General features: G+C 41.7%; 1 protein-coding gene across 2 annotated transcripts in view; it reads right to left on the reverse strand.

The window, feature by feature from the left end:
- The window catches only part of ASAP2 (ArfGAP with SH3 domain, ankyrin repeat and PH domain 2), a 774,383-nt gene that overhangs the window by 125,010 nt on the left and 636,936 nt on the right, over positions 1-12,437 (reverse strand). For both annotated transcript variants that reach the window (XM_053709709.1, XM_053709708.1), the window contains exons 16-18: positions 3,948-4,042; positions 3,530-3,719; positions 2,575-2,660 (exon numbers count right to left, since the gene is read on the reverse strand). In XM_053709709.1, the coding sequence (XP_053565684.1) occupies positions 2,575-2,660; positions 3,530-3,719; positions 3,948-4,042 (371 nt within the window). The remainder of the gene's footprint in view (positions 1-2,574; positions 2,661-3,529; positions 3,720-3,947; positions 4,043-12,437) is intronic.

The raw sequence follows: 12,437 nt of genomic DNA on the forward strand, positions 1-12,437 counted from the left end.
ACTTTATGAAGGCATGTGGAACATAGTTTAGCAGGCTGGTTTACAAGAAACTCCTCACAATAAACACAGGAATGAGACTTTGTGAAAGAGGGAGTACCCTTTAACGCATCAGAGTCCTCCATAGCTTGCATTTTTATTATGGACTAGATTAGATTAATAAACAGGCACCTTTATACCTCCAATGGTCGGGGCACTCACCACCTCCTATGACCCGGACTAAGAAACTGCTTCGTCTCCTTCGCCACTGATCAACAGAAGAAGTGGAGACGGCCACACCCGGTCACATGGGATGCCTCTCAGGACTGCCCCTGCACTAAGGAGAAAACGCGCCTAAACCGGCTGCGCAAATACTCCCAGAAGTCAACCTGAAAGTTCCACCATTGCTAGAGCCTCATCTCGCACATAACGCAGCAATAACACAAACAATATCATGTATAAACCCCTCCCTGTTCAATAATCCCCTTACTCAGAATATTAACCCTTGATTCCATAAGATAAAAGGCGTCACACTGTGACCCTGTCTGCTTGTCATCATTATGTATAAAAAATGAAACGATCACCTATTATTATTATCGGTTATTTGTAGAGCGCCAACAGATTCCGCAGCGCTATTAACAAAGGCGGAGTACAACAAAACAATTATAGGGATCAAATGGGTAGAGGGCCCTGCCAAGAGTTGCACTGTTGTAGTCAGCTCTTGAGAAGGTGATCAACAAACAGCTGGACTCTTAGGCTTACATGCTAAGGGGGTTCAGGGGATAGCAATAAAGGAGAGGAACTGGTATAAAGAAAGGTTAGCGTAGGTTGTATGCATCCCTGAACAGTAGAGTCTTTAGGGAGCACTTGAAGCTTTTAAAACTAGAAGAGAGTCTTGTGGAGCGAGGCAGAGAGTTCCACAAGATGGGAGCCAGTCTGGAGAAGTCCTGTAAACGGGAGTGTGATGAGGTGACAAGAGAGGAGGAGAGTAGGAGGTCGTGAGCAGAGCGAAGGGGACGGGAGGGAGAGTATCTGGAGACAAGGTCTGAGATATAGGGGGAGCAGTGCAGTTGAGGGCTTTGTATGTCAGAATGAGAATTTTGTGTTTGATCCTAGAGGCAAGAGGAAGCCAGTGAAGAGATTGGCAGAGAGGTGCAGCAGATGAAGAGCGACGTGTAAGGAAGATGAGTCTGGCAGAGGCATTCATTATGGATTGTAAAGGAGCACACAATCCTCATACTGTAACCTAGCACCCATACATAAGATATGTGTTTTTTCTAAGGCACTAACCTCTTTCAGGATTCAGGGGTGGGTAGATGTACATATATACCTCCCAAGAATCTGCCCCGGACTGATGGTTTCCCTTACCCCAATTGAGTAATAGTCAATGGCTGCTCCTTTGCCTCCCCTTAGCCCCTCCCTTTCCCCCACTTTTTTTTTTCTCCATCCTCTCCCTCTTCTTCTTCTCCTTCTCTCTTTCTTCTGATTTTCATTACACTCTGATTGATATAATAATTTACTCATGCATGTGGCTCAATTAGAGACCCCTCTTACTACTAATCATACATTTATTTTCATATTAACAAACATTTTTATTTCTAATGATTCTCTGCTGCCAACATAGGCAGACGTTCGTACCTAGTTTGTTTTGTTACATTTCTAGTCTGATACGACAGATTTAACATTTGATAATCCTGAAAATGTATGTTTTGTCTCTGTCGTGCAAAAACTGTATTATATGATGTTGTAACTTTGATTCTACTAATAATAAAAATTATGAAAATAAAAAAAATGAAACGATCTTACCAGAATCTATGCCGTTGAACAGGAACACGGCCCTTCAAGTGTGAGAGGTAGAAGCATTGCTCCTGACATGGACTTGAGTGCAGAAAGCAGGCCGCGAAACTTGTCAACGCTGATTGCTTGTGGAGCTGTTAATATGAGTCGGGATGGTTTCACAGAAAGACTCTCCCTGCATCTCCGGACTCTTACTTTCATCCATGCTCTCACTGAGAGGCTGACAGGACTACTTAAAACTCCAGTCCCATTCCGAAGAGTACTACCCTCCATAAGAGACTACTCCGAATGTTCGTCACGTCTCTGCCATCCTCCTGTGACGAAAGGCAAAGAATAACTGGGGGATAAGGCGAGTGGGGGAGGTATTTAAGCCTGGGGTGTCTTTGCCTCCTCCTGGTGGCCAGGTTCTGTATTCCCAAAAGTAATGAATGAAGTTGTGGACTCTCCTCTCCTTTAAATGGAAATATTATGTACATGGATATTATGTTATTACCCTATTGTTAAAATATTACACATTAACTTCACATTAAGCCTGTGGCAACTTCAGTTTTATAGTTTTTTGTTGTTGTGTAAGAAACCAAAACAAAGTATTCTTAATGCAATGCTGGGTGCTCTGCGTTGTTGTGGTGTCCGATTACTCATTGCCATACACATTACACTTACCTTTTAGCTTTAATAAATAATCTATATTCATACTCACTGTATTGTAGTATCTAGTATATTTATTATGCACAATACTATTACATAATACATTTTTCCATTTAAAAAAACAAATATCATTTGTCAAAAAAATATTTTTACCTGTTTTGTACCAGAAAGTCAACAATGTGTAGAGAAGTGCGGTCAACCGATCTGACAGCGAGATGAAGGGCCGTCTCACCTTGTTCCTAGGACAGAATATGTACATTTGTAAACCAAGAGAAAAAGCGCATGTTGGTGGCATTTAACATAAGACAATATCATCACTTCTTGTGTTAATGCCAGGGATCAGGTTCAATACATGGGATATATAAATCCTTACCTCTCATACATGCAACTGCACAATGCAACAATCCCAAGTGGCTATAATTTCATTGTGAATAAAACCAAGTGGTCACTACTGCATGGTACATTAAATTCAATCAGCAGTTACTGCACTGTGTATAAAATCCAAGCAGCCCTCGAACAGTGCATGAAACCTAAGCTGACACTGCACAGTGCATCAAGATAACGTGGCCAACGCACAGTACATGAAATCTAATTGCCAAATTAAAAAAACACAGAGAGGCGCCAAATCTAATTGCCAACAGTACAGTGCATCATATGCAAGCAGCCACTGCATGGTCAAACCCAAGCAGCTGTTACAGTCATACCCAAGAGACAACTGCATGGTACAGCAAACCAAACTAACGACTGCACTTTGCAGCAAAATCCCATGACCACTGAGCAGTGCCTATAAAAAAAAAGTGCCTATAGCAAACACTGCATAAGACACTAACTGGAAGAGCACACACAAGGAGCTGATTAGCACAACATTGTGTTTCAGTCATTTTATTAAATAGTTAATATATAGCTGACTGGTACACTTTGATGTCTGGAGTTCCGTAAACGATTAGTGATGCTATAAAATCAGCAGCTTCATTTGACCACCCTAACACATAGGACTCGAGTCTGAACACACCTCAGCATATTTATTTTGTATCCTTAGACTGAATTCTATTCTTTAACATGACCAAAACAAGAGGCTTTTGTATGTGAATACAGTGTGAGTACTTACGTGCCCATTAGCCAGGGGAATGGTTTCTGTTAGATCCACACCATCTGCATGTAACTGCACCAGTGCAAGTATGTCTCTGCTTTTCACAGCTTCACATAAGTTGTGCAATTTTGAAGAGTTATCAGTGTATTTTTTCCTGGCGTACTTTTTCTCAATATACTTTGCAGTAATGTAATCTTTCCTTGCATTCCTGAAATGGGAAGTTGGTGTTTACACAATATGTACTGTAGGAATATAATATAGATTGCATCTGTAATACATATTCCACAGGCCTGTTCCTGACTCATTACAAGGCTTACGGTCAGGTGTGCACATGCAGTTCCAGTACTGACCTGTGGAATCCTGGGTAACTAAACTTAGAATGTAGTCTCTGTGTGAGATGGTGCGTTAAACTAAAACTATTAATTAATCTACTTACATGTCACTGCTGGGTGCAGGCTTCACCGAGTCATCAATAGGCAGACAGGCCTCCATAATCTCATTAAACCCCCAATTACCAATATTTTTGGCAAGCTGCAGAAACAATATTGTAAATACAATATATTTAGGAGAAAATATGATTGGGTGTAATAACTGCAATATCCTGCAAAATTGAGTGCGACAATAAAAAATGTGTGGTTGAACGTTACTCATTGTCTTAACTGAGACAAAGACTTACAGGGACAGTCTAGTACAAAATAAACTTTCATGATTCAGATAGGACATGTAACTTTAAACAATTTTCAAATTTACTTTTATCACCAATTTTGCTTTGTTCTCTTGGTATTCTTAGTTGAAAGCTAAACCTAGGAGGTTCATATACTAATTTCTTAGACCTTGAAGGCCACCTCTTTTCTAAATGCATTTTGACAGTTTTTCACCACTAGAGGGTGTTTGTTCATGTGTGTCATATAGATAACACTGTGCTCATGCGCTTGGAGTTACCTAGGAGCCAGCACTGATTGGCTAAAATGCAAGTCTGTCAAAAGAACTGAAAAAGGGGGCAGTTTGCAAAGGCTTAGATACAAGATAATCACAGAGGTAAAAATGATATTAATATAACTGTTGGTTATGCAAAACTAGGGAATGGGTAATAAAGGGATTATCTATCTTTTAAAACAAAAACAATTCTAGTGTAGACTGTCCCTTTAAAGGCAAATTGTACTTTAAAAATGTTCTCACAAACATATGAAAGAGTAGCATATAAATATTTGTTTCTGAAATGTTAAATAAAAGCTGTTTAAATTTAAGTTGAAACTAATACTGCAGTACTAATTCTCACTGGTTGATAAGGACACATGCCTCTGTTTTACCGAGAGGGATATGCAAGTGTGACAAATAAAGTTTGGTTTATTAAAGACAGGAAAAAAATAAATGAAGTGGCAACAATTGGAAAAAAAAATGAATTGCACACATATTTACAAAAATAACCTGTTTATTAATGTAAGATAATATTCTGCATAAAATCAAGACGCAAATAAGTTTAAAGGAGCACTAAAGTTAAAATTAAACTTTTATGATTCTGTCAATTTTTAGCATCTTTCTAAGGGCCAGATTTCAAGTGGAGCACTAATAAAATGCTCCCGGCCGAGCGTTAATTGCGCTAGAAGTTAGGTTTTTGAACTCGTCGGGTTGAGCTCGTATTATGAGCTAAAAGTAAACTTTTTTCGATTGTGCATTAAAGGGACACTGTACCCAAAAAATTTCTTTCGTGATTCAGTTTGAGCATGAAATTTTAAGCAACTTTCAAATTTACTCCTATTATCAAATTTTCTTCATTCTCTTGGTATCTTTATTTGAAATGCAAGAATGTAAGTTTAGATGCCGGCCCATTTTTGGTGAACAACCTGGGTTGTCCTTGCTGATTGGTGGATAAATTCACCCACCAATAAAAAAGTGCTCTCCAGAGTACTGAAACCAAAAAAAAAAAGCTTAGATGCCTTCTTTTTCAAATAATGATAGCAAGAGAACGAAGAAAAATTGATAATAGGAGTAAATTAGAAAGTTGCTTAAAATTGCATGCTCTTTCTGAATTACAAAAGAAAAAATTTGGGTTCAGTGTCCCTTTAACCAGACAAGAGCAAAAAGCCGAACTCACAATATAGCATGCGTTTGTTCATGTATTCCCCCATAAAAGTCAATGGAGAAAAAAAACTGGAAAAAACCCTACTTGCACGCAAACCTGATCCCATATTCACATGTGTGCTAACCCGGCATGAAAAACAGAATTTATGCTTACCTGATAAATTACTTTCTCCAACGGTGTGTCCGGTCCACGGCGTCATCCATAACTTGTGGGAATATTCTCTTCCCCAACAGGAAATGGCAAAGAGCACAGCAAAAGCTGTCCATATAGTCCCTCCTAGGCTCCGCCCACCCCAGTCATTCGACCGACGGACAGGAGAAAAACAGGAGAAACCATAGGGTGCCGTGGTGACTGTAGTTAAAGAAAAAAAATCATCAAACCTGATTAAAAAACCAGGGCGGGCCGTGGACCGGACACACCGTTGGAGAAAGTAATTTATCAGGTAAGCATAAATTCTGTTTTCTCCAACATTGGTGTGTCCGGTCCACGGCGTCATCCATAACTTGTGGGAACCAATACCAAAGCTTTAGGACACGGATGAAGGGAGGGAGCCAATCAGGTTACCTAAACGGAAGGCACCACGGCTTGCAAAACCTTTCTCCCAAAAATAGCCTCCGAAGAAGCAAAAGTATCAAATTTGTAGAATTTGGCAAAAGTGTGCAGGGAAGACCAAGTCGCTGCCTTACATATCTGATCAACAGAAGCCTCGTTCTTGAAGGCCCATGTGGAAGCCACAGCCCTAGTAGAATGAGCTGTGATGCGTTCGGGAGGCTGCCGTCCGGCAGTCTCATAAGCCAATCGGATGATGCTTTTCAACCAAAAGGAAAGAGAGGTAGCAGTAGCTTTTTGACCTCTCCTCTTGCCAGAATAAACGACAAACAGAGAAGACGTTTGTCTGAAATCTTTTGTTGCTTCTAAATAGAACTTTAAAGCACGAACTACATCTAAATTGTGTAACAAACGTTCCTTCTTTGAAACTGGATTCGGACACAAAGAAGGCACAACTATTTCCTGGTTAATATTCTTGTTGGAAACAACCTTTGGAAGGAAACCAGGTTTAGTACGCAACACAACCTTATCTGAATGGAACACCAGATAGGGTGGATTACACTGCAGAGCAGATAACTCAGAAACTCTTCTAGCAGAAGAAATAGCAACCAAAAACAGAACTTTCCAAGATAACATCTTGATATCTATGGAATGTAGAGGTTCAAACGGAACCCCTTGAAGAACTGAAAGAACTAAATTCAGACTCCAGGGAGGAGTCAAGGGTCTGTAAACAGGCTTGATCCTGACCAAAGCCTGAACAAAAACTTGAACATCTGGCACAGCTGCCAGTCGTTTGTGTAACAAGACAGATAAAGCAGAAATCTGTCCCTTTAGAGAACTCGCTGATAATCCCTTATCCAAACCTTCTTGAAGAAAAGAAAGGATTCTAGGAATTTTGATCTTACTCCATGAGAATCCCTTGGATTCACACAAACAGATATATCTTTTCCATATTTTATGGTAAATTTTTCTAGTTACAGGTTTTCTGGCTTGTACCAGAGTATCTATCACAGGATCCGAAAACCCACGCTTAGATAAAATCAAGCGTTCAATTTCCAAGCCGTCAGCTGGAGGGAAACTAGATTTGGATGTTCGAATGGACCCTGTACTAGAAGATCCTGTCTCAAAGGTAGCTTCCATGGTGGAGCCGATGACATATTCACCAGGTCTGCATACCAAGTCCTGCGTGGCCACGCAGGAGCTATCAAGATCACCGAGGCCCTCTCCTGTTTGATCCTGGCTACCAGCCTGGGAATGAGAGGAAACGGTGGAAACACATAAGCTAGGTTGAAGGCCCAAGGCGCTACTAATGCATCCACTAGAGTCGCCTTGGGATCCCTGGATCTGGACCCGTAGCAAGGAACCTTGAAGTTCTGACGAGACGCCATCAGATCCATGTCTGGAATGCCCCATAATTGAGTCAACTGGGCAAATATCTCCGGGTGGAGTTCCCACTCCCCCGGATGGAATGTCTGACGACTCAGATAATCCGCCTCCCAGTTTTCCACTCCTGGGATGTGGATCGCAGATAGGTGGCAGGAGTGATCCTCCGCCCATTTTATGATTTTGGTCACTTCCCTCATTGCCAGGGAACTCCTTGTTCCCCCCTGATGGTTGATGTAAGCAACAGTCGTCATGTTGTCTGATTGGAATCTTATGAATCTGGCCATTGCTAGTTGAGGCCAAGCCCTGAGAGTATTGAATATCGCTCTCAGTTCCAGAATGTTTATCGGGTGAAGAGACTCTTCCCGAGACCATAGACCCTGAGCTTTCAGGGAGTCCCAGACCGCGCCCCAGCCCACTAGACTGGCGTATGTTCACCTTCCACCCGTGAGATCTGAGAAAGGCCAGAACGATGTCTGTGTGAGCCTTTGCCTTTGAAAGAGACGACGCCTGTATCAGAATGTCGTCCAAGTAAGGTGCCACTGCAATGCCCCTTGGTCTTAGAACCGCTAGAAGGGACCCGAGTACCTTTGTGAAAATCCTTGGAGCAGTGGCTAGCCCGAATGGGAGAGCCACAAACTGGTAATGTTTGTCCAGAAAGGCGAACCTTAGGAACTGATGATGATCTTTGTGGATAGGAATATGTAGGTACGCATCCTTTAGATCCACGGTAGTCATAAATTTACCCTCCTAGATTGAGGGTAAAATCGTTCGAATAGTTTCCATTTTGAACGATGGCACTCTGAGAAATTTGTTTAGAATCTTTAAATCCAGAATTGGTCTGGAAGTTCCCTCTTTTTTGGGAACTACAAACAGATTTGAGTAAAACCCCATTCCTAGTTCCACAGATGGAACTGGGTGTATCACTCCCATTTTTAACAGGTCTTCTACACAATGTAAGAATGCCTGTCTCTTTATTTGGTTTGAAGATAAGTGAGACATGTGGAACCTTCCCCTTGGGGGTAGTTCCTTGAATTCCAGAAGATAACCCTGAGAAACTATTTCTAGTGCCCAGGGATCCTGAACATCTCTTGCCCAAGCCTGAGCGAAGAGAGAGAGTCTGCCCCCTACTAGATCGGGTCCCGGATCGGGGGCTACTCCTTCATGCTGTTTTGGTAGCAGCAGCAGGCTTCTTGGCCTGCTTACCCTTGTTTCAGCCTTGCATCGGTTTCCAAGCTGGTTTGGTTTGCGAAGCATTACCCTCTTGTCTAGAGGCTGCAGAGTTGGAGGCCGGTCCGTTCCTGAAATTGCGAAAGGAACGAAAATTAGACTTATTCTTGGCCTTGAAAGGCCTATCTTGTGGGAGGGTGTGGCCCTTACCCCCAGTGATGTCTGAGATAATCTCTTTCAATTCTGGCCCAAAAAGGGTTTTACCCTTGAAAGGGATATTAAGCAACTTTGTCTTGGAAGATACATCCGCTGACCAAGACTTTAGCCAGAGCGCTCTGAGCGCCACAATTGCAAACCCTGAATTTTTCGCCGCTAATCTAGCTAACTGCAAAGCGGCATCTAAAATAAAGGAATTAGCTAACTTAAGTGCGTGAATTCTGTCCATAACCTCCTCATACTGAGTCTCTCTACTGAGCGACTTTCTAGTTCCTCGAACCAGAACCACGCTGCTGTAGTGACAGGAATAATGCACGAAATAGGTTGTAGGAGGTAACCTTGCTGTATAAAAATCTTTTTAAGCAAACCCTCCAATTTTTTATCCATAGGATCTTTGAAAGCACAATTATCCTCGATAGGAATAGTAGTGCGCTTAGCTAGTGTAGAAACTGCCCCCTCGACCTTAGGGACTGTCTGCCATAAGTCCTTTCTGGGGTCGACCATAGGAAATAATTTCTTAAATATAGGAGGGGGGACAAAAGGTATGCCGGGCTTCTCCCACTCCTTATTCACTATGTCCGCCACCCGCTTGGGTATAGGAAAAGCGTCGGGTGCACCGGAACCTCTAGGAACTTGTCCATCTTGCACAATTTTTCTGGAATAACCAGGTTGTCACAATCATCCAGAGTAGATAGCACCTCCTTAAGCAGTGCGCGGAGATGCTCTAATTTAAATTTAAATGTCACAACATCAGGTTCTGCCTGTTGAGAAATTCTACCTGAATCAGAAATTTCCCCATCTGACAAAACCTCCCTCATGGCCACTTCAGATTGGTGTGAGGGTATGACAGAGCAATTATCATCAGCGCCCTCCTGCTCTATAGTGTTTAAAACAGAGCAATCGCGCTTTCTCTGAAATGCAGGCATTTTGGATAAAATATTTGCTATGGAGTTATCCATTACTGCCGTCAATTGTTGCATAGTAACAAGCATTGGTGCGCTAGAAGTACTAGGGGCCTCCTGCGTGGGCAAAACTGGTGTAGACACAGAAGGAGATGATGTAGAACTATGTCTACTCCCTTCATCTGATGAATCATCTTGGGCAACTTTACTATCTGTGGCAGTACTGTCCTTACTTTGTTTGGACGCTATGGCAAAATTATCACACAATTTTGAAGGGGGAGACACATTGGCTTCCATACATACAGAACATAGTTTATCTGAAGGCACAGACATGTTAAACAGGCTTAAACTTGTCAATAAAATACAAAAACCGTTTTAAAACAAAACCGTTACTGTCTCTTTAAATTTTAAACAGGGCACACTTTTTTTCACTGAATTTGTGAAAAACTATGAAGGAATTGTTCAATTTTAACCAAATTTTCACCACAGTGTCTTAAAGCATTCAAAGCATTGCACCCCAAATTTCAGACCTTTAACCCTTTAAACCCAGGGGGGTATACGATACCAAATGAAGCCTTCTAGGAACCTTTTCAACCACTTCCAGACCCACACACATGCAGCTGCATGTCCTGCTCTCAAAAGTAACTGCGCAGTAATGGGGCGAAAATGAGGCTCTGCCTACTACATAGAAGGCCCTTCCTGACTGGGAAGGTGTCTAAACCAGGGCCTGACGTAAAAAAACGTTCTCCAAAGTTATAAAGTGTGAATTTCAACTTCAAGCTGTATAAAATGCCCAAATAAAGCAATCGATCTAGCCCATAAAAGTGTCTACCAGTTTTATAGCCCATATTAAGCCCTTTATTCTGTTTGAGACTAAGAAAATGGCTTACCAGTCCCCAAGATGGGGAAAATGACAGCCTTCCAGCATTACACAGTCTTGTTAGAAATATGGCTAGTCATACCTTAAGCAGAAAAGTCTGCCAACTGTTTCCCCCAACTGAAGTTATGTCATCTCAACAGTCCTATGTGGAAACGGCAAACGATTTTAGTTACTGCTGCTAAAATCATATTCATCTCACAAACAGAACTCTTCATCTTTTTCTGTTTCAGAGTAAATAGTACATACCAGCACTATTTTAAAATAACAAACTCTTGATAGTAGAATAAAAAACTACAACTAAACACCACATACTCTTCACCATCTCCGTGGAGATGCTGCTTGTTCAGCAGGCAAAGAGAATGACTGGGGTGGGCGGAGCCTAGGAGGGACTATATGGACAGCTTTTGCTGTGCTCTTTGCCATTTCCTGTTGGGGAAGAGAATATTCCCACAAGTTATGGATGACGCCGTGGACCGGACACACCAATGTTGGAGAAATATGAATATTTCACATTCCAATGTTCTTCATATAGTAGAGCATGTTCAATTTATTCCTAAATACACGTCTATATACAGGGAGTGCAGAATTATTAGGCAAGTTGTATTTTTGAGGATTAATTTTATTATTGAACAACAACCATGTTCTCAATGAACCCAAAAAACTCATTAATATCAAAGCTGAATAGTTTTGGAAGTAGTTTTTAGTTTGTTTTTAGTTATAGCTATTTTAGGGGGATATCTGTGTGTGCAGGTGACTATTACTGTGCATAATTATTAGGCAACTTAACAAAAAACAAATATATACTCATTTCAATTATTTATTTTTACCAGTGAAACCAATATAACATCTCAACATTCACAAATATACATTTCTGACATTCAAAAACAAAACAAAAACAAATCAGTGACCAATATAGCCACCTTTCTTTGCAAGGACACTCAAAAGCCTGCCATCCATGGATTCTGTCAGTGTTTTGATCTGTTCACCATCAACATTGCGTGCAGCAGCAACCACAGCCTCCCAGACACTGTTCAGAGAGGTGTACTGTTTTCCCTCCTTGTAAATCTCACATTTGATGATGGACCACAGGTTCTCAATGGGGTTCAGATCAGGTGAACAAGGAGGCCATGTCATTAGATTTTCTTCTTTTATACCCTTTCTTGCCAGCCACGCTGTGGAGTATGGAGCATTGTCCTGCATGAAAATCATGTTTTTCTTGAAGGATGCAGACTTCTTCCTGTACCACTGCTTGAAGAAGGTGTCTTCCAGAAACTGTCAGTAGGACTGGGAGTTGAGCTTGACTCCATCCTCAACCCGAAAAGGCCCCACAAGCTCATCTTTGATGATACCAGCCCAAACCAGTACTCCACCTCCACCTTGCTGGCGTCTGAGTCGGACTGGAGCCCTCTGCCCTTTACCAATCCAGCCACAGGCCCATCCATCTGGCCCATCAAGACTCACTCTCATTTCATCAGTCCATAAAACCTTAGAAAAATCAGTCTTGAGATATTTCTTGGCCCAGTCTTGACGTTTCAGCTTGTGTATCTTGTTCAGTGGTGGTCGTCTTTCAGCCTTTCTTACCTTGGCCATGTCTCTGAGTATTGCACACCTTGTGCTTTTGGGCACTCCAGTGATGTTGCAGCTCTGAAATATGGCCAAACTGGTGGCAAGTGGCATCTTGGCAGCTGCACGCTTGACTTTTCTCAGTTCATGGGCAGTTATTTTGCACCTTGGTTTTTCCAC

The sequence above is a fragment of the Bombina bombina genome, chromosome 4, assembly GCF_027579735.1.
Source record: "Bombina bombina isolate aBomBom1 chromosome 4, aBomBom1.pri, whole genome shotgun sequence".
Lineage (NCBI taxonomy): Eukaryota > Metazoa > Chordata > Amphibia > Anura > Bombinatoridae > Bombina > Bombina bombina.